The sequence below is a fragment of the Hyla sarda genome, chromosome 1 (assembly GCF_029499605.1).
Source record: "Hyla sarda isolate aHylSar1 chromosome 1, aHylSar1.hap1, whole genome shotgun sequence".
NCBI lineage: Eukaryota > Metazoa > Chordata > Amphibia > Anura > Hylidae > Hyla > Hyla sarda.
In genome coordinates, this window is record NC_079189.1 from 319,661,587 (window position 1) to 319,685,179 (window position 23,593).

Here is a 23,593-nt window from a genome sequence, read left to right on the forward strand (position 1 = left end):
TGATTTAGAAAAGATTGAAAGCATGAATCCATTCTTGATTAAACCACGATTAAGCAAATATTTATCCAATGTCTTTACTAATATTCATATCATGTTTATATAAAAATGGAATGTATGTAAAATCAAGGACCCAAAACATTAAAGGGTACTGACCATATCTGCTTATTCAATGCTGTGATGGCCATTTGAGTTTTTTCTTCATCTTACTTTTGTCCTGTTACTGCCAAAGGCCATTACAAAAATAAAGATGCAGATCGGGCACAGAATCAAAGATTTGGACACAGCAACCATTATATAGCAGATAATACCAATACAGTATATGCTGGCTATTTTCAGTGATCGAGCTTAAAGGGGTACTCCGCCCCTTGACATCTTATCCCCTATCCAAAGGATAGGTGATAAGATGTCAGATTGTAATGGTCCCGCTGCTGGGGAGCCCTGGGATCCCCGCTGCGGCACCGCGCTCTCATTACAGCACAGAGCGAGTTCGCTCTGCACGTAATGACAGGCAGTACAGGGGCCGGAGCATCGTTACGTCACGGCTCCGCCCCTCGTGACGTCACAGCCCGCCCCCGTCAATACAAGTATATGGGAGGGGGCGTGGCGTTCGTCACGCCCCCTCCCATAGACTTGCATTAAGGGGATGGGCCGTGATGTCACGAGGGGCGGAGCCATGACATCACGCTGCTCCGTCCACCGTATCGCCCGTCATTACGCACAGAGCGAACTCGCTCTGTGCTGTAATGAGAGCGCGGTGCCGCAGCGGCAATCCCCGGGGTCCCCAGCAGAGGGACCACGGCGATCTGACATCTTATCCCCTATCCTTTGGATAGGGGATAAGATGTCTAGGGGCGGAGTACCCCTTTAAAACTATTTTTATAAAAATGGAACTGATCAGGGAAATCTGAGAGCTTGGATGGTAAGAACTTCAATATATTTAACCCCTGTGTCTGCTTATTGTCAGTCTGCAACATGACTGTTTCATAAGACAGCTCTGCAACTTACAAAGCCACCTCAGCCTATAATGTAGTAATGCCTGTAACAGCCTACTACACTTTTTAGTGTGACAAAATGAACATTTAGGTGCAAGTAATGGACCTACCTAGTCACTAGTTGACTATGTTTAGCCCAATTAAACTCAAAATGTCCTGCTGTCAGTAGGCTGTGGTATACCTCAGCATACCTTTTCAACCAGCAACCTACTGTTACAACATGATGAGAATAAGATGAGTTAGAGAAAACCTTGTCTTAAATGGACACTGCCATTATTTTATTTTATTTTTTGCATATGATACAGCAGCTAAAATAAAAAGGATTTATAAATTACTCTCTGTTAAAAAAAAAAATATTTTTTTGTCACTTTCATGGCCTTATTAATCTGGCCACTAGGGGGTCTCCCTTCGGGTCCAGACCAAATTTTGCCTGCTCAAAAGCACAGACTTTGGTCTCCTGCTGGACTGGCAGGAGACCAAACTCAGGAAGTGCAGTCTGGCCATAGGCAGTGAATAGCACTTGCTCTCTGCCTGTGAAACACTATGAAACAGGGAGAACGAGACATTTCAGAGATGCGGCATGCATGCCTCCTCCACCCCTTGTTGCCCTGGATTTTGTATAGTGTTTTGGCTTTTAGCAATAGTCTATTTACAGCAATCATGTAAAGCAGGGAAGGGTGGGGGAGAAAGGAGGCATGCATGCTGCAGCTCTACACTGCCTCTACCATTCTTTAAGAAGTCTCATGCCTGAAATTAGAGAAACTTTACCTCTATTCGCAGGATAGGGGATAAGTTTAAGATCGCGGGGGTCTGACCGCTGGGGGCCGCCACGCCCCCTCAATATATCTGTAAGGGACAGCCGTTTTGCAATCTTCGCCTCTCCAGTAGGGATATAAGGAGAAAGAGTGGCGGCCCCCACTTCAGGTGGGGGTTGTGATACAACGATCTGGGGCCCCAGCGGTCGGACCCCCCGGGATCTAAAACTTTTTCCCTATACTGCGGCTAGAGGTAAAATTTTTCTGTAATTTCTGGCATGAGACTTCTCCTTTAAGCTTAAAAATAAAAACATGATTATATATCTTTTTAAACAGCCATCAGCTATGATACAGATGTTTTTTTTTACCCTTTCAGCTTTATGCTCATGAATACAGCTCTGAGCATGATATAGAGTTAACAGATTACCTTTAATCTCATTCCAAAAAATCTTCACAAACAGCATTTTGCATCAGTTTAAGAATGTAACATTTAAAACCAGAGAGATTAACTTACCTTTTTTAACTTGGGTAGCTTTGGAAGGTTTGAAACAGACATCAACAAGACATTTATTAGGCTGAGAAACTCTAGATTAACAAACTCTGCTGTTAGACCCTCAATTTTGCCATCTCGTGCTCTGCAGTTGTCAAGTACCAGTTCTCGTACCTGTAAAGAAGCAATGTATAAAATTATAGTATAGTATAGTATAGTTTATGGCAGATATAAGGTATCTTACAGAAATGAGACCCGACCCCCCCCCCCCCCCTCACATTTTTGTAAATATTTTATCTTTTCATGGGACAACACAGCACCGCCTATAACAGTGTTTAATGTTTGTCCCCCAAACGTACAACACATAGCCATTAATGTCTAAACCTTGGCAACAAAAGTGATTACACCTCTAATTAAAAATGTCCAAATTGAGCCCAAAGAGTCAATATTTTGTGTGGTCACCATTAATTCCCAGCACTCCCTCTAAAAGGGTACTCTGCCCCTTAACATGTTATCCCCTATCCAGAGGCTAGGGGATAACATGTCTGATCTCCGGGCCAGGTGTTCATGAGTACAGCCGTCACCCCCCTTCCTATAGACATGAAAAGGAGGGGGCGTGGTGTGTTCATGAATGCCGCAGAGCCGGCTCGGAGATTGCAGGGGGTCCCACATCCTTTGGATAGGAGATAGCATGTCTAGGGGCGGAGTACCCATTAAGGCCTCTTGGGCATTGAGTTCACCAGAGCTTCAGTCCTCTTCCACTCCTCTAGGACGACATAACAGAGCTGGTGGATGTTAGAGACCTTACGCTCCCCCACCTTCTATTTGAGGAGGACATGCTTGGCCAGTCCATCACCCTTAGGTCATGTTCACACACCAGAATTTCTTCATGGAATTCCGCATGAATTTATTGCCAATACACTTCAACGGGATTTCACTGTCCCGTTCACACAGCAGAATTTCTGCTGCAGGAATTACATTGTAGTGAACAGGCATATTTATTGGCATATAACACGCACCCTCATTTTAACAAATACATTTGAGTAAATAAATAAATGACTTGGAAGCTCTAAACTTAATGCCACATCATTTCCCCAACTTTGATTCTCTCCATTGGCCACATCATTCCCCATTCTCCCCAGTCTAACCTCCAATGCCACATCATTCCTCCCCCTTTATCAGCCCCTGTACCACAACATTCCCCCCCCCTCCAATCCCCCCTGTGCCTCATCATTTCGTCTCACTTGATTTTTTTCCCTTGAACCTCCTCATTTCCGCTTGTGATCCCCTTGTGCCTCATCATTTCCCCATTGCGCCTCATTTCCCCCTGTGATCCCTCTCCTATCCCTCATCATCATTCCCCCCCCCAATTAATAATTTCCCCACGTCTCATCATTGCCCCCCCTGTTAAAAAATTTCCTCCCTGTGCCTTATTTTCCCCCCGCTTTTTTTTTTCTTTTATTATAATTTATTATCCCTTACCTGGCCGTGCTTTGGCAGGCTCAGGTCAGGCTTTGGGTCTGGCTGGGCTGTGCGGTTAGTGAAGCACTGACAACTGACGTGCCCCGCCACTGTTTTAAAGTGGCTGTGGCTGGGCTGCTGATCTTTAACAAGCAGCCGCTGTGGCCATCTTAAATCAGTGAAAAAACTCAGAGGGTTCTTCCCCATGGAGGTGCCATGTTGAACTTCCATTGACCATTGTTACACCAGAGACCTTGTTACACTAACAAGAAAGAAAGCCTTTTTTTTTTATTGCTCCCCCCCCCCAAAAAAGAAAGAATTTATATTATTTAATCAATAATTTATATGAACCCCAGAATGTTGCCAATAGAAAGCACAGCTGTTCAACAAAAAAACTAGTCCTCATATGGCTATGTTGATGAAAGAGTTATATCTCTTAGAATGTGACAACAAAAAATAAAGGCATCTGTTTGGGGACTAAGATGCACACTAATGGGTTAAAACCACTAATATCTCAGGCCTACCATTTAATCTGTAATGTAACCACTGAATTTAATCTTTTTTTTTTACTTTTATATAGTCTTTTCTATCTGACATTTAAATTACCTTTTTAAATATTACTATTCCATACTGTACTCATTAACCACACTCTGGAATATAAGCTACATCCCCCAAAGACCACTCTAATTTTGCACCCTGTGAGGGCTCTCTTAGGTTGACACCTCTGCTATAAGTTATTGCCAGCTGCTACTTTTCTCCCATTGACATGGACAAGTGTAATTTTAGATGGTGAAGATTACCAACCTAAATGTGACCATGTGTTGCTCACAAAATGTGTTGTGCCCATTTTCAATATTTTAGTATGCTGGGAATTATTTTTTATCCCTTTGCATTAGGCCCTATGCACACTACATAGTTTCCAGTGCAGCAGCCTCCCATTTTTTTCCAATAAAATTGTGCTGCCCCATGCGCACTGCAGAATTCAAATTCCATATTCTGTCAAAAGAATTAACATGTTTATTCTTTTGGCGCAGTACTATACGGACTTCATTGATGTCAATAGGGACAGCACAGGTCCATGAAGTCATAGTGCACTGATTAATTTGGTGGCTCCTGCTACACAGAATGTCCCCCTGGAATTTCTCTGGGCAGATATTCCGTAGAGGGCACATAGCCCAATTTAAAGGAGTTGTGCGCTGCCCTGCAGTTCGGAGCTCCGCTCACAGCGTCCGGAAGTTCATTACTCTGAACGCTGTGTGCGGGCTTCCGTGTTCGCGGCCGCCGGGCATGATGCCTCGCCCGCCCCCTCGTGACGTCTCGCCCACCCCCTCAACGAAAGTCTATGGGAAGGGGGCGCAATCGCTATCACGCCCCCTTCCCATAGACTTTGGTAGAGGGGGCGGGCGTGACGTCACGAAGGGGCCGGGCGTGACGTCACACCCGGCAGCCGCGAACACGGAAGCCCGCACACAGCGTACAGAGTAATGAACTTCCGGACGCTGTGAGCGTAGCTCCGAACTGCAGGGCAGCGCACAACCCCTTTAAATGGGCACTGTCAGATAAAATCTTTTGATATGTTGTTAAGCATGAAAAACCAATAGGTTTTGCAATTGCTTTCATTACAATCATTTTCAGTATTTCATACTGAAAAAGCCAGTCAAAAAAAAAAAAAGCAGGATGCCTATCCTGTTGCCAATGAATTATATTTGACAAAATATGCTGTGTCCATGCATAATCACCTATGTCATGGACACACTTCCTTGATTGACAGCTGTGAGTGCAGGGCTCACACCTGGAGGAATAATCCTCCCACTCTCAGCTTGTGTCCCGCTACTGTCAGTGAGGACAAGCTGGGAGTTGTAGTTTTGCTAATGCTAGGACAGATGTGAGCAGACAGCATACTGAGGGAGGGGGCGGAGACCTGCACAGTGAGGCCACGCCCCCTCCCTTTGAGAGGTATTCAGACTAGTGAGCTAAATTAAAAGTGTAATAAAAATAAATAAATAAAGGTGCTAGACACATAAAAAAAATGTGTGAACCGACGGGTACGCTTTAATAAAAGTGTATGGCTTTGGACATGTGCATACATGTTTACTTTCAGAATGTCTTACACAGAAACATACATATCTACAAATGAAATTAGCAACACATTATTGTTTGAATATTAACTATGAAGTGTACACCTGACTGGTGCTGATCATGGACCAGAAAAACTCACAAAGTGAATGAAGTAAAGAGAAAAGTCTCAAATAAGCAAAGCAGACACTAGAGGGCATCATAAAACCCTATTTACATAACATTGCACACCTGTAGTAATGTCATCTTTTAACAAATTATCATACATTCATTTTGTAAGTCACAAAAGGAAACCAGTATTACAGTCAAAAACACAATGAGTAGAAAACTACCATTAAGAAAAATATTAAATTAATATTTCATATAGTGGACTTTTTGCTTACTGCAATAGAAATTATTTTATTTTGGTTCCTGTCATGTTATTTTGAATTATATAATGGTCCTAAATGAGGAAAAGAAGTAGAAACTTTTTTGAACAACTAAGGAAGTATGCTGTGAGATGAGCTATGATTGGCTAAGGCTGCACACCCCCCTCAGCACCCCAGACTCCATTTCCTGCTTTTGAAGTCCAAAGTCTGTGCAAAAAAATGGGGGGAAATGTGCTCTGGACAAGTAGTGGCAGCTTTTTTAAAACACAGATAAAATAAAAATAAAAAAGGAAAAAATAAAAAAGTGAAGAAAGATCATTTAACACCTCCCCTAATAAAAGTTTGAATCACCCCCCTTTTCCCATTTAAAAAAACCAGTGTAAATAAAAATTTAAATAAACATATGTGGTATCGCCGTGTGCAGAAATGTCCGAATTATAAAAATATATCGTTAATTAAACCGCATTGTCAATGGCGTACGCGCATAAAAATTCCAAAGTCCAAAATAGTGTATTTTTGGTCACTTTTTATATCATGAAAAAATGAATTTTAAACGTATAAATTTTGGGAGTCAGCCACACGTCATCGCCGCCCGATGGTAAGTGGTCCTCCGGTGCCGGACACAGGACAGTTCCCCCGTTCTGCGCCCAGACTACTGTGGGTGGGCCGAACGGGGGAAAGGAACTTTAACCAACCCCCCCCCCCCTCCCCCCCCCCCCCCGCATGCGTAAATGTTTGAACTATGAAAATATTATGTTAATGATCCCGTACGGTGAACGGTGTAAACCTAAAAAAATTGCTGCTTTTTTGTCTGAGATCATGGCGCAAAAAAAATGAGCCCTCATACCGCCGATAAGACGGAAAATTAAAAAAGTTATAGGTCATCAAAATAGAAGGATTTTGGTTAAAAAGTTAGCAATTTTTTTAAAGCAGTACAATAATAGAAAAGTATGTAATCATGGGTATCATTTCAATCGTATTGACCCACAGAATAAAGAAAACATTTCATTTTAACCATTAATTGTATGGCGTGAAAACAAAACCTTTCAAAATTTGCAAAATTGCGGTTTTCTTTTCAATTTCTCCACACAAATAGTATTTTTTTGGTTGTGCCAAACATTTTATGGTAAAAATGAGTGATGTCATTACAAACTGGTTGCGCAAAAGAAAAAAAAAAGCCCTCATACTCATCTGTGGGTAATTTTTAGAAGATGAGGAAGAAAAAATGAAAATGCACAAATAAAATTGGCCTGGTCCTTAAGGCCAAAATGGGCATGGTCCTTAAAAGGGAACCAATCACCACATTTGAGCACCTATAACCATTAAAAACACCTCCTAGACTCCTAGACCATTAAACAAATGTTCTTACCATGTTTTTATAATTGTGACTGTAATCTTCAGAAAAGGAGGATATAAAACGTCCGCGCTGTATGCAAATGCAGCTCAAGTAGTCCCCTGGGCGGTGTGGAGTTTGCAAGTAGTCACCGTGCCCAGGGCTGTAATCACTTCCCTCATGCCCTAAACACATCTACTTGGGAGTGATTGACAGCCCGGGCACAGAGGCATCTTCTTCGACTCTGCTACATGTCACCCGCAGGCCCAGAATCATAACAAGCTCTGCATAGGAAGCCCTTGTGTCTGCATACTGCTGCACTGCCTCTGGGTCCTAGCGACGCCAGGTTCTTCCCCTCAGCAGCAGCCTCGGACTGTATACAGCTGATCAGCAGGGACAGACGGTGCTGAACAGCTTTCCTATCACTTTAGGTAGATTGTTTAATAAAATGTTAGCCAGAGGTTCCTTCCTACCACCTTCATCATCCCATATCCCATGTCAGTGTTTCCCATACAGTGTGCCTCCAGCTGTTTACAACTCCCAGTATTGGCATGCTTTCACACTATGAGCTTTCATCCGTTATTAAACGTCCATTTTCTGTGTAAAAACGGCCGTTTAATAACGGATGAAATAACAGGTGATAACGGATGAATAAACATTCATCCGTTAAAACCCCGTTATCCCTCATGTATGGCCGAACACCTCTGCCTACAGACTCCCACAGCCAGGACTACTACTACTCCCATCATGGAACAGACTTCTTTTCATGATGGGAGTAGTCAGTCATTCTCAGGCTGCGTGAGTCTGCAGACAGCTGGGGGGGCTACATTAGTGTTTGTACTACAACCCCCATCATGGAAAAGTCTGTTCCATGATGGGGGTTGTAGTACAGGGGCTGAGGGATTGATTGCACCGGGTTTCACTTCTGAGACCCGATGTGATCCGAAGTTATTAAGCAGGGGAGGAGGCGTCAAGCTCCGCAATCCTGCGACGTATAGAGTGTTTTAACTTTCATTTTTAAATCCCCTGCAGGGAGCCCTGAATGGTCAGTACTGAGGAGCCAATCAGGGCTCTCAGCGGGAGATTTAAAAATAAACATTTGGAGTAGCAGGGGGCCATATGTATATTAAAAGCGCTGTGGGGGGCAACATATATAGCGCTGCAGGGGGGGGGGGGGGGGAAGACATCTAGCCTATATATCTAGCCCCCCAGCAGCGCATTAGATATGACCCCCGACGGCGCATTAAATATATACCCCCGTCAGCGCATTAAATATACACCCCCGCAGCGCATGTAAATGTACCCTCGCAGCGCTTCTATATACCTATGCCACTGCAGCGCTATATGTGAAAAGCATTCTAGCAGCAGCATTGGCTGCCCGATGCTGCTGATAAAAATACTTTTCATACATAGCGCTGCAGCGGCATATGTATATAGAAGGGCTGTGGGGGGGGGGGGCAGATAACGCTATATGTCTGCCCCCCATTGTTTCTATATACATATACTCCTGCCGCCATGTGAATCAAAAGGATTTCTATTAGCAATGCATAGTGCAGCAGCAAACCATTTTGGAAACTACACCCCTCAAGGCACGTAACAAGGGGTACAGTGAGCCTTAACTCCCCACAGGTGTTTGACGACTTTTCGTTAAAGTCGGATGTGTCAATGAAAAAAAAAAAAAATGCTCAGAAGAGGAGGAGCGCCATTGAGCTTTTGTTTGGAATGGTAGTCAGGGGCCAAGTGTGTTTACAAAGCCCCCCGTGGTGCCAGAACAGTGGACACCCATCACAGAATTTAATAAGGTGTGCATTGAGTATTTACACCACACTGGCATTTGACAGATCTTTGGAACAGTGGGCTGTGCAAATAAAAAATTCCATTTTTCATTTTCACAGACAACTGTTCCAAAAAATCTGTCAGACACGTGCCCTTCAATTCCAGACAAATTTTCTCTTCAAAATCCCAATGGCGCTCCTTCTCTTCTGAGCATTGTAGTGTGCCAGCAGAGCACTTTACATCCACATATGGGGTATTTTCTTACTCAGAAGAAATGGGGTTACAAATTTTGGGGGGCTTTTTCCTATTTTTAGGGTAACACCAGCATTTTAGTGAAAACATTTTTTTCTTCATTTTCCCATCGAACTTTAATGAAAATTCGTCAAACACCTGTGGGATGTTAAGGCTCACTATACCCCTTGTTACCTTCCGTGAGGGGTGTAGTTTCCAAAATGGGGTCACATGTGGGTATTTATTTTTTTGCGTTTATGTCAGAACCGCTGTAAAATCAGCCACCCCTGTGCAAATCACCAATTTAGACCTCAAATGTACATAGTGCGCTCTCACTCCTGAGCCATGTTGTGCGCCCGCAGAGCATTTTACACCCACATATGGGGTATTTCCGTACTCAAGAGAAATTGCGCTAAAAATTTTGGGGGTCTTTTTTGCTTTTACCTCTTGTGAAAATAAAAAGTATGGGGAAACACCAGCATGTTCGTGTAAATTTTTTTATTTTTTTTACACTAACAGGCTGGTGTAGCCCCCAACTTTTCCCTTTCATAAGGGGTAAAAGGAGAAAAAGCCCCCCAAAATTTGTAGTGCAATTTCTCCAGAGTACGGAAATACCCCATATGTGACCCTAAACTGTTGCCTTGAAATACAACAGGGCTCCGAAGTGAGAGAGCGCCATGCACATTTGAGGACTACGTTAGGGATTGCATAGGGGTGGACATAGGGGTATTCTACGCCAGTGATTCCCAAACAGGGTGCCTCCAGCTGTTGCTAAACTACCAGCATGCCAGGACAGTCAGTGGCTGTCCGGAAATGCTGGGAGCTGTTTTGCAACAGCTTGAGGCTCCGTTTTGGAAACAATGCCGTACAATAAGTTTAAAATTTTTATTGGGGGGGGGGGGGGGGGGGACGGGGGGGGGGGGCAGTGTAAGGGGGTGTATATGTAGTGTTTTACCCTTTATTATGTGTTAGTGTAGTGTAGTGTTTTTAGGGTACATTTGCACTGGCAGGTTACGGCGAGTTTCCCGCTAGGAGTTTGCGCTGCGGCGAAAAATTTGCCGCAGCCCAAACTTGAAGCAGAAAACTCAGTGTAAACCTGCCCCTGTGAACGTACCCTGTTAATTCACATGGCGGGGCAAACCTACAGCTGTTTCAAAACTACAACTCCCAGCATGCACTTACAGACCGTGCATGCTGGGAGTTGTACTTTTGCAACAGCTGGAGGCACACTGGTTGGAAAACCCTTCAGTTAGATTCTATTACCTAACTCAGTATTTTCCAACCAGTGTGCCTCCAGCTGTTGCAAAACTACAACTCCCAGCATGTACTGATCGCCGAAGGGCATGCTGGGAGATGTAGTTATGCAACAGCTGGAGGTACGCAACTACAAATCTCGAAATTGTGGCCCTCCAGCTGTTGCAAAACTACAAATCCCAGCATGTCCAACAGCTGTCTGGGCATGCTGGGAGTTGTAGTTTTGCAACATCTGGAGGGCTACAGTTTAGAGACCACTGTATAGTGGTCTCAGACTGTAGCCCTCCAGATGTTGCTAGGCAACTCACTGGCTTCCGTAGGATCCAGTGAGCCAGCCGCACGACATCGCCGCCCGCCGACCACCGTCATCCGCAGCCTCCAGATGGGTAAGTGGACTTCGGCGCCGGTCCTCCTCGGTTTCTAAGTACTGCCCAGCCTATTGTGGGTGGGCAGAATGGGGAAACCGAAGGTTAACCCCCCCGCCCCCGATTTGCTATTGGTCGTTGCTTCTGGCGACAAATAGCAGGGATAGGAGGGGTGGCACCCCTGCCACCTCACTCCTGTCCCTTCAGGGGGATCGTGGGTGTCTTGGACAACCTCGATCCCACTTATTTTCTGGGTCACCAGGTCACCATAGACCCGTAATGGGTGCAAATCGCGGGAGTGAATTCACCGGAGATTTGCGTCGATCGCCGATATGGGGGGGGGGGGGGTTGGGGGGTCTGATGACCCCCCATGGGCATTTGCATGGGGTGCCTGCTGATAGATATCAACAGTCACCCTGGTCCGGTCCCCACCCGGCGCGCAGCGGGGACCGAAATTCCCACGGGCGTATGGATACGTCCTGGGTCCTTAAGTACCAGGAAGCCAGGGCGTATCCATACGCCCTAGGTCCTTAAGGGGTTAAAGGGGTACTCCGGCCCTAAGACATCTTATCCCCTATTCAAAGGATAGGAAATAAGAGGTATAACCGCCGGGGTCCTGCCACAATCTTTCATTCCGCACCCACCTTTGTGAGCTCTCTGCAGCGTTGAAGGCTCCGAGTGTGAAGAGTTACGACCATGGGGCCGGAGTATCGTGATGTCATAACTCTGCCCCCATGTGACATCATGTCCCGCCCCCTCAATGTAAGTCTATGGGAGGGGACGTTCCTTAGTTCCAACTGTCCCTAATTACCCCCCCCCCCCCTCCCCATCTGTCCCTGACTCTCACTGACTATCCCTGTCATTTGTACCCAAAACACCTATAAATCCTACCTTTTCTTTATCTCCTGTGGCTGCTCAAATTCCTGCCGTGAGCTAGGGAGCGTGGCCCAGCAGGCACTTCAGCCCTTCTTCCTCTTCACACAGAGATATATATCTCATTATATGCCCATTACCTTGCTGCTCCCTGCAGAGGACCTCGATCAGACTCAGGTGAGGCAGACCCGATCCTCTTCTGTGCAGCCATGCGCTACACTGACATTTGGCCAGCCTGCGCCGGCTCTCCTTGCAAGGGGGAGCAGCCTGATGACGCGGCTGGCCAGGTCAGAAGCGCCTGTGCTGCGGTCACAGCGCTTGCTCCGCCTGTCTGACTGACAAGCGGAGAGCTGTGCGGTGCTCTTCAGTGTCTGGCAGCACTGAGATTTCGGATTCATGCTGCAAGGCTGGCATGAGTCTGAAATCTATGAGCTGGGGCATGCAGGGAGACCCCTAGTGGTCGTTTAAAAGTAAAAAAAAAAAAAAAATTATAAAAATAAATTTTGGTTAATCACATGTAATTAGAAAGTTGTTTCTAATACATTAATTAACATTAATTAACAAAATATAAAAACTTTTTTTGGTGATAGGTACTCTTTAACCCCTTAAGGACCAGGCCCATTTTGGCCTTAAACTGCTCAGCATTTGGAAAAAACTGTTCCGAACGCTGGAGCCAGCGCCAGGAGCTCGTGACGTCATAGCCCCCCTCAATGCAAGTGTATGGGAGGGGGCGTGACAGCCTTTTATATTTTCATACACAGACCCATATGAGGGCTTGTTTTTTGCACAAACAATTTTACTTTGTGATGACATCACTCATTTTACCATAAAATGTACGGCGCAACAAAAAAACTAAAAATTTTTAATGAAATATTTGAAGGTTTTATTTTCATGCTGTACACTTGACATGTTTTCTTTCTTCAATACGATTAAAATGATACCCATGTTATATGCTTTTCTATTATGGTACCACTTTTAAAAAATCTCAAACTATTTTAACAAAATTGGCAGGTGAGGGACCTAAGGCCGCCATGCTGGATTATCGGAACCCCGTGGCAGTGCTGCAGACGATCCGATCATCCATTTTAAGTACCACATTGCCACAGATGCCATGATCTGTATTGATCACGGCATCTGAGGGGTTAATGGCGGATATCAGTGCAATCGCTGATGTCCGCCATTACCGGTGGGTCTCTGTATGCTGATAGCCGTGCATGATGCGAGCAGCTTTCAGGTGCTGGCGATCATGACAGAGTGTAAATGTATGTCATGGTGCGTTAAGTACCATGGCACCATGACATACATTTACATCCATTGTCGTTAAGGGGTTAAATGCACAGTCTCTTGAGTTATACCTCTTGCATGCATAGGCATAGCACTGATCAGTGTTTTTTGCAATCTGCTAGAAGGCAGATCAGAGAAGAAGAGCGCAGCAGACGGCCTGGAGCAGATGTATAGCTCCAGAGGCCATTTTTACTGATCGGACACCCACAATTTCAACACCCTGTGATCAACATGTTTTGAGCCACTTCCCCCTGGCTCTTCCATTATGATATAAAGGGGAGTGGTAACTTGCTACCTTAACAAAAGGTACACTACCCCCAATCTGTGTTCAAATACTTATTCCATTCCCTGCCATATCAGTACCATCAAATTTACATATACAGTACACGGTTACATGGCATGGATATCATGAACATCAATAATTATACGATCAATAGAATGGGAAGTTAAACGATTGGCATAAAACATATATTTTTGTATAAATACCGTATATCCCGGTGTATAAGACGACTTTTTAACCCCGAATTTTCTTCTGAAAAGTCGGGGGTCGTCTTATACGCCGGGTATTGAGGTCCGGGATAGGAAAACTTCTGATTATCTGCCCAGGCCGGCTCCCGTGTGTGGCTGCAGGCGGGGGCCGGCCAAAGCAAGTATAACGAATACTGTATACTAAAAACCAGGGGGCCTCCAGCTGTTGTGAAACTACAACTCCCAGCACGGCAAAGGCTGTCCGGGCATGCTGGGAGTTGTAGTTTCACAACAGCTGGCGGCCCCCTGGTTTTTAGCATACAGTATTAGTTTTTACCTGCTCTGGCCGGCCCCCGCCTGCAGCCACACACAGGAGCCGGCCCGGGCAGATAATCATAGGTATTCCTATCCCGGACATCCCTCGGTCACTTACCATTCCCCGGCGTCCTCCTGCGGTCCGGTCCTCCGTCTCTATGGTTGTACGCACGGGACGTCAGTGACTTCCTGTGCGTACAACCATAGAGGCAGAGGAGCACAGGACCAGGAGGACCGCAGGAGGACGCGCGCCGACCGGGGCCTGGTGAGTGACCGGCCGTGCTATCTTAAGTGATCCGGTCACCGCTCCCCGGTCCCAGCACCTACTGCTATGGTCCATAGGCCATAGCAGTAGATGGTGACACGGGCCGGAGGAGCGGTGATCGGAACACTGTGGGGGCAGACCAGTACAGACATACAGCCTCCAGCCATACACTGTATATGGCTGGAAGCTGTATGTCTGTTGGGGGGAGCTGGCAACCCAATGTGGGGGGAGCTGGCAACCCAATGTGGGGGGAGCTGGCAACCCAATGTGGGGGGAACCATACTTCCTACCTAATGTGGGGGAACATGATGCCTACCTAATGTGGGGGGAGTTGGCAACCTAATGTGGGGGGAACTATACTTCCTACCTAATGTGGGGGAAGATGATGCCTACCTAATGTAAATACAAGGTACCGTACATCGCGGTAGGAGGGGTAGTCTTATATGGCGAGTATATCCCAAACTCTATATTTTAACTGTAAAAGTTGGGGGTCTTCTTCTACGCCGGCATATATGGTACTATTATTACATATTAATATTACAGTGTATGTTTGAGAATACCCAGATTTTAGAATTTCATTCTTAAAATTAAGGGCAAACAGTATCCTTGTATTTACAGCCAATATCCATAAAGATATGTTGGGTTTAAAGGAGATCTGCAGTGGTATATAACTTATCCCCTATCCAGCGGTAGAACCCCCCGCGATCTCCAATACGGGGACCCGGAACTGCCGCAGCTCTACGTGGCTATTGCTTGCGTCATCAACCTCACCGAGGTCGACAGACAAGCCCCCTAAAATCAGCTAATGGAAGAGGCGGGGTTGCACTAACGCTGTATCTCTGCCTCTCCCATAGAGATACATGGAGGTGGCGTGTCGGCTGAGGCAGAGCCTGGGCCCTGTACAGGAGATCGCCGGGGGTCACAAGGGTCGGACCCTCCCGCCATCAGTTTTCCCCTATCCTGCGTGTAGGAGATAAGTTATATATCGCTGCAGATCTCCGTTAATGAATTTACAAGATATACTTGGTAAATTAGTTTTAATGAAATAAATAAATAAAATAAACAAATAGTAAGTAATCTCTAAAATGTACCTCTAATGGTCCTCTTTGCAGCAGGGTATCGCTGAAAATATCAGGGTTGCTTCTAATCTTGCTTGCAGACTATCGTGATCTAGCGACAGAGTTACCATAAGTTCCATACAAGTCACTAAACTACAAGCAGGTCACAGGATCAGAAGAGGCCCCGATATTTTCTGCCATATCCTGCTGCCAGGAGCACCATTAGAAGTACCTGTTAAATAAAAGGAAATGATATGTTTTAAGTTTGCTGATTTACGGTACCTCTGACAGACCCTTGAAAAAGGATCCTGAATCTAGCCTATCACAGTACACTTTTCACTTTAATGATTATTTTAGATCCTGGAATAAGTAGCAAATCTTTAGTATAATAAGGAAATGTGATTTATGAGTTTTTTTTCCCCACTTAAGGCGGTATTTCGACCTTACACTTTGTACACAGTTGGCGCCAAGGAAGCAATGTTCTCATGTGGAAAATGCACAGATTTCTTCAAAAACAGTATGTGTCTAAAACCCCAATCCTGTTCAATAGAAGCCAGGTGAATGCATAAAAAGTTGTCACATGCCACTTTTTCCATATGGTTCACTCAAAGCACCCTCCACTCCTCCCCCCCCCCCCTGTTTTGCACCCTCCTAAGAGAGAGGAGAGAGTAGTTCACACAGCCACTTAATTTGCCTGTGTGAATATACCCTAAAAGTTTACTGTGGAAAATAAACTTTTTTAGTTTAGCAGATATCAACGTAATCTCTAACACAGGTGAAATAAGCTTAAAATTCGCCTTCATACATTCTATAGGTAAAATCCCTTCATAAATTTAAGCAGATTAATCCTAAAGACTTTGAAGTACTTTATGCTTTTAATACATTAATAACTAAGCCCAAGCACAGGCTATAATCAATGTTCCACATACACGTACATATATATTACAGTTATTGGAGACCCAGTTAACTGCCAAGTAAAGTCAACGAAGAGTACTGAACCTAGAAATGAATGATACAAATAATCCAGAAATAATCTCGCTCCCAGTGTTTGTAAATTTGCAGGATTTGCTACATGTTCCTGAAAGACGCAGGTTCAAATTTACTAATGCTGTCTAATATTTAGACAGTGTAAACTTTGACCCAGCTGTCTAGAGCCGCTGCAAATTTGCCACAGACACTCAGGCATATATTAAATTTGATGCATTTATAATACCATGGTCTAACTATATAGTCGACTTCTAGGATAGTTTACTTTCCCATAAATTTGCTTCAAAATATTGATATAAATTTTGCCACGTGGTGTTACCTTGTTGTGCATGGCCCAAAAAGTGTATAAAGCACATAATAAATGTGGTGCAAGGCATGGATGCCAGTTATTTGGTATAAATTGAGCCACAGTTCTGGCAGATTCAGAAAAGTATATCTTCCCCATAGTCTAAGGGTGCGTTCACACGCTAGTAACTAGCATCGGGCTTCCCGCTGAGAGTTACGCTACCATTCATTTGAATGGGCCCACAAATCTGACACTATTGTGGACTGTCTGAGGACCCATTTAAATGAATGGTAGCGTAACTCGCAGCGGGATTCCCACAGCGGCCAACCGCTGCTGGTAATAGTGTGTGAACTAAGGGTATGTTCACACTGAGGAATTCAAGAGTCATTTTCAGTTGATATTAATGGACTTTCTGTTGTCCTGTTCAGCCTGAGGAATTTCTGCTAGCAGAATTCCGACGCTGAATACATGTTCATTCTTTAGGCGGAATCCTCGAGTAAAAGCCCATTGAAATCAATGGGATTTTTTTTTCCTGACGAAAACCATTTAGTGCGGAATTCATGCGGAATCCAGAAAAGTAGAATTGAATAGCCTCCTCGTTCATTCCTTCATTTTTGCGTGGAAATTCTGTGCAAAGTTCGCATGAATTCCCCGCAAATTCCGCACAATGGATAAAATTTTCCTTCCCGAAATGATTCCTCAGTGTGAACGCACCCTTATTGAAATGTGACAAGAAACAGTGTTCACAAAGTTTAAAAAAGGTTTGTGTCTTGCTCAACAATGGGGTGTGACTTGTCAGTGAAGAGTGTTGGCTTATCAGATGGGGAACTGGCTTTATATGTGGCCCTGTGCCCAAACAGGTGGTGTGAACTAAAATGTGTCTTAAGATGCATTAAATTTATAATGTAGCATAAGATACTGTGATACATTTCATTCTGTGACTGTAGTAGGGATCGACAGATATTGATTTTTTTTTAGGGCCGATACTGATAATCTGTGACCTTTCAGGCCGATAGACGATAATTTATACCGGAATATCGGTATAAATTATCGGCTATTTGTCAACCCCCGGCGGGGCAGAAGCCGTTGCAGATCAATGATTTAAAGCGAGCACTTTAAATCAATGAACTGCAGCGGCTTTTGCGGGGCCAGAGACCGCCGCCGCCCACTTCTCTCCCCCTGCCTGTCCTGAGGTCCTCCTGAGTCCAACCACCACCACCGCTGCCCCATTGCCTCCCCCATCCCCGGTTTTATTATTACCTGTTCCCGGGATCCGCGATACTTATGGATTCGGCGGTGTCCTGCGCTGTCACTGTACGCACTGACGGCGACATCGCGTTGAGGACGTCACTAGTCATTGCGCTGCGCACACCAACAGCGCAGGACGCCGCAGGAGCCAGAAGTATCACGGACCTCGGGAACAGGTAATTATAAAACCGGGGATGGGGGAGGCGATGGGGCAGCAGCGGCGGTATGTGGCCAGAGGATGGGGAGGCAATGGGGCAGCGGCGGCGACGGTATGTGGCCAGAGGATGTGGAGGCAATGGGGCAGCGGCGGCATGTGGCCAGAGGATGGGGAGGCAATGGGGCAGCGGCGGCATGTGGCCAGAGGATGGGGAGGCAATGGGGCAGCGGTGGCGACGGTATGTGGCCATAGGATGGGGAGGCAATGGGGCAGCGACGGCGACGGTATGTGGCCAGAGGATGGGGAGGCAATGGGGCAGCGACGGCGGCTGTCGTCTCTTGCTGATACTGATAATGTCCAAAATCGTGAATATCGGTCAAACCGATAATCGGTCGATCCCTACTGTGTAGTCTAAGGGCCCTAAAACTCTGCCCTGCTTCTGTAAAAATGAGCACTGATCTCACAGATCAGCACCCATTTACAGAGTGTATTATGTCTCAGGAATAATGCAAGGAGGGCTGCCAAAACGATCGCTGGATAGTCCATGTGATCCACTGCTGCAATCAGCCCAATTACACAGAGAAACGTATGGCCGGCGATTATTTAGCAGGTAAAATGACCCAATCATCGCATTCGTTGGTCCCATTACACCTGTTAGGGTCCAATTACATGCGGTTATTATTGGCCAAAGACAGTCTACCTCATTATGCAAATACTTTATTAGAGATTTCAGATGTAACAGAGTGGTAGGACCCCTTTAAGCGCAGTCATATATAAAGTTTATTAATTCATTTACAGTAAGCATTAGAGGAACAACAAAACAGATATGGTGTGAGCTGGGTTACATAAAAGCGCCTCTTTTTTTTACATATGTATTTGCATTGCAATATGGGATTTTTATTTCCATAGTTCATTAACAATTTAGGCCCCTTTTACACCGTTGTCACCCTACAAAAACTCCAGTCATGAACTCCCGTCTGAAAGTCCCTAATACGGCCCTCAAAAAATGGGATTTTTTTTTTTACCATCCTGCAGCACCAGTTATGTCCTGTTATGACTAACGGCCATTATTTTTGACGGCACAAAAGACGGTGCATGCACTAATTTTTGTCCCGTCATAAATAAAGGTGGAACAACCGTTAAAATTTTAACATTGAAGTCCATGGGTGACGGATGTTCACAACTGACATCAGTTAGTGCACATTATTTTAACGTCAGTCATGATCTGTTATTTGTTCTGAGCATGCTCAGAACATGGAAATAAAATAACGGACATAAAATAATGGACTATAATGAATGTATAACAGGTGATAACGTATGGAACATGTCCGTTATTTTGACAGAATGCCCGTTAAAATAACGGACATTGGTCATCCGTTATGTTCAGTTATTTTGTCTATTTTTTCATGACCTCTTTCAGCAGGAAAACGGCTGTTCATGCAGGGACACGATGGTAGTGTGAAAGAAGCCTAACAAGTACATTGCCCAAGCAGCACTGTGCTGGTTATGCCCTCATTTTGTAATGATGCCGCCTTTCCCTAGAAGGCAATGACTTTCTGTATAGGACTAATCCGTCTATACATATAATAGCTGGTTTCCAGGGCTGTGTGCCATTTATAAGTCAAGAAATTTCTTACTTGGCAGAGGGGTCTTTGGGGGCCCTCAGGCATCTGAGCCGAGGTGTGATTGCTACCTCTGCCCTCCCTCACACACCCCTAGGAGCATGGTAGTGCAAAAACAATTTTGTGCAACAGGATAAAAAGTGCCAACATTTTGCACAACACGTAATCCATGGTAAAAAGTGTACAGAAGTGAATTGCCAGGAAATCTGCGTCTGTGCAAAAAATTATCAAATGCCCTGTGAACATTTATTAAATTTGGAGCACCTACACATTAGCAGCATACAAAATTAATGGTGTACAAAAATGATTCACCTACACCAATAATGATGAATTAACCCCATAGTGCTACGATAGTACTGTGGCCCCTCCAATCATAAAGTGATAGAAAAATCTAAAGATAAGCCATTACGTTATGAGATGGGAACTCCTTTTTAAGAATGGTGCAAGCCTAATATTTGTGCTTTTAAAAAGATATTTTATTTGTTATACAGTGACCCCCCGACCTACGATGGACATATGATCAAATCGACATACGATGGCCTCTCAGAGGCCATCGCATGTCGATGTCAGCATCGACATATGATGCTTTTTTTTATGTCGGGGCCATCGCATTAAGTGCTATCCGGCAGCGCAAAATGCTTAAGCTGCTGCCAGATAGCAGCTTAATGTTCCCCGAGTGGTGCGGTAATTATTACTTACCCCTCCACGATGCTCCGGGGTGCCCTCCGGGTCCAGCCCTGGTCTTCCGGTGTCTTCTCGGCCCTCTCCGATGGAAGTCAATACGCTGCTGCGCACGTCATCCAATAGGAATGGCGTACGCAGCGGCGTAATGACGTCGCTACGCAGGCCCAGTAAGGCCTTGCGGAAGACAGCAGAGGACCGGAGAAGACAGCGGAGAACCCAGCAGAGGCCCGGGGTCACCATCGGGAGCGGCGGGGACACCATCGAGAGCGGCGGGGACACCATCGCGAGCGGCGGGGACACCATCGCGAGCGGCGGGGACAGGTGAGTACAGCTTCCTATACTTTACATTGCACGAATCCCTCAACATACGATGGATTCGACAAACGATGGCTCGTTTGGAACAAATTACCATCGTATGTTGAGGGACCACTGTATATGTGTATATATATATATATACATATACACACACACACACATACACACACACACACAGGGTGGGTCATTTATATGGATACACCTTAATAAAATGGGAATGGTTGGTGATGTTAACTTCCTGTTTGTGGCACATTAGTATATGTGAGGGGGGAAACTTTTCAAGATGGATGGTGACCATGGTGGCCATTTTGAAGTTGGCCATTTTGAATCCAACTTTAGTTTTTTCAATAGGAAGAGGGTCATGTGACACATCAAACTTACTGGGAATTTCACAATAAAAGTAATGATTTGCTTGGTTTTAACGTAACTTTATTCTTTCATAAGTTATTTACAAGTTTCTGACCACTTATAAAATGTGTTCAATGTGCTGCCCATTGTGTTGGATTGTCAATGCAACCCTCTTCTCCCACTCTTCACACACTGATAGCAACACCGCAGAAGAAATGCTAGAACAGGCGTCCAGTATCCGTAGTTTCAGGTGCTGCAGAATGGGCAAAACAAAAACTGGAACAGGACCCTCAGTTTACGCAGAAGATTTTGTTCAGTGATGAGGCAAACTTTTATGTGAATGGTGAAGTTAACAAACAAAACTACCACTATTCGTCTGACACTAACCCACATTGGATAGATCCCTCCAAGACTGTGGGAACACAAACATTGATGGTATGGTGTGGTATATGGGGTACAAAGATAGTGGGGCCATTCTTCATCAATGGAAACCTCAAGGTCACTGGATATGGGAAATTGCTACATGATGATGTGTTTCCCTCTTTATGCACTGAAGCTGGCACTTTCCCTGAGTTTTTCCAGCAAGATGGTGCACCACCACATTATGGGTGTCAGGTCTGAGCATTCCTAGATGAACAGTTTCCTGGAAAGTGGATTGGTCATCGTGGGCCAGTCGAATGGCCCCCAAGGTCTCCCGATCTGACCCCCTTAGACTTTTATCTTTGGGGTAATCTGAAGGCAATTGTCTATGCTGTGAAGATGCGAGATGTGCAGCACCTGAAACTATGGATACTGGAAGCCTGTGCTAGCATTTCTCCTGCGGTGTTGCTATCAGTGTGTGAAGAGTGGGAGAAGAGGGTTGCATTGACAATCCAACACAATGGGCAGCACATTGAACACTTCTTATAAGTGGTCAGAAACTTGTAAATAACTCATGAAAGAATAAAGTTACGTTAAAACCAAGCACATCATTGTTTTTCTTGTGAAATTCCCAATAAGTTTGATGTGTCACATGACCCTCTTCCTATTATAAAGCATTGGTACGGCCTCACCTGGAATATGCTGTTCAGTTTTGGTCGCCTGTTCATAAAAGGGACACTGCAGAGTTGGAAAGGGTGCAGAGACGCGCGACCAAACTAATATGGGGCATGGAACATCTTAGCTATGAGGAGCGATTAAAGGAGTTACAATTGTTTAGTCTTGAGAAGAGACGTTTAAGGGGGGATATGATAAACGTATATAAGTATATTAATGGCCCATACAAAAAATATGGAGAAAAACTGTTCCAGGTTAAACCCCCCCAAAGGACGAGGGGGCACTCCCTCCGTCTGGAGAAGAAAAGGTTTAGTCTAAAGGGGCGGCACGCCTTCTTTACCGTGAGGACTGTGAATTTATGGAACGGTCTACCTCAGGAACTGGTCAGAGCAGGAACAATTAACAGCTTTAAAACAGGGTTAGATACATTCCTGGAACAAAATAACATTAAAGCTTATGCAGAATTATAAAACTACATCCCTTTCCCTTATCCCCTTACATCCTTCCCTTCAATCCCCTGGTTGGACTTGATGGACGTATGTCTTTTTTCAACCATACTAACTATGTAACTATGTAACTATTGAAAAAACAAAAGTTGGATTCAAAATGGCCGCCATGGTCACCACCCATCTTGAAAAGTTTCCCCCCCTCACATATACTAATGTGCCACAAACAGGAAGTTAATATCACCAACCATTCCCATTTTATTAAGGTGTATCCATAGAAATGGCCCACCCTGTATATACAGTGACCCCCCGACTTATGATGGCCCCGACATATGATCATTTCAACATATGATGGCCTCTCAGAGCCCATCGTATGTTGAAGGCAGCATCGACATATGATGATGCTGTGTGTCGGGGCCATCATACAAACAGCTATCTGACAGCGCTGACAACTTCACCAACTGACAGATAGTTGTTTAATGTGCCCCGTTCTGCCTCCTGTTACTCACATGCTGTCCTGCTAACTCATACAGGCTTCCACTGTGAGCTCCGTGTAAGCCCCGCCCCCCCAGTGCAGCCATAGCCAATAGCCTGGAGCATCTTGCTGCAGGCATCCAATGAGCTGCTGGCTGCCCTCCCCTTCCTTTATTAAGGAGCTGTAGTCGGCAGGATCGTAATGGAGGACATTCTGTCCCCCCTGAAGGTATTTAAAGAACTGTACAGTACTGTATGCGATGTCACACATCACATACAATACATATACACACTATACACCCCATACATCAATGTTTCCCTATCAGTGTGCCTCCAGCTGTTGCAAAACTATAACTCCCAGCATGCCCAGACAGTCAATGGCTGTACATGCATGCTGAGAGTTGCAGTTGTGCAACAGCTGGAGGCATCCTGGTTTGTTAAACACTCCCCATACAATGGTCATCCCAGAACCAATTAGCAGTTTCCCATAGAGATATGTATTCAACATACAATGGTTCCGAGGCCCAAGAACCAATTACCATTTTTACATAGACATATGTACTCGACATATGATGGTTTCAACATAGGATGGTTCTCCTGGAACCAATTGATATCATATGTTGAGGG

The 23,593-nt window shown here is 44.9% G+C and overlaps 1 protein-coding gene across 2 annotated transcripts in view; it reads right to left on the bottom strand.

Annotated features, from left to right (window-relative positions):
- Positions 1-23,593, bottom strand: part of ANP32B (acidic nuclear phosphoprotein 32 family member B) — a 49,681-nt gene that overhangs the window by 14,640 nt on the left and 11,448 nt on the right. Inside the window, exons 1-2 of one of the 2 annotated variants that reach the window (XM_056518862.1) lie at positions 7,512-7,977; positions 2,262-2,411 (exon numbers count right to left, since the gene is read on the bottom strand). In XM_056518862.1, the coding sequence (XP_056374837.1) occupies positions 2,262-2,411; positions 7,512-7,670 (309 nt within the window). In that variant the 5' untranslated portion in view covers positions 7,671-7,977. Of the gene's footprint in view, positions 1-2,261; positions 2,412-7,511; positions 7,978-23,593 lie in introns of those variants that run through there. The other variant, XM_056518868.1, reaches the window with a different exon arrangement.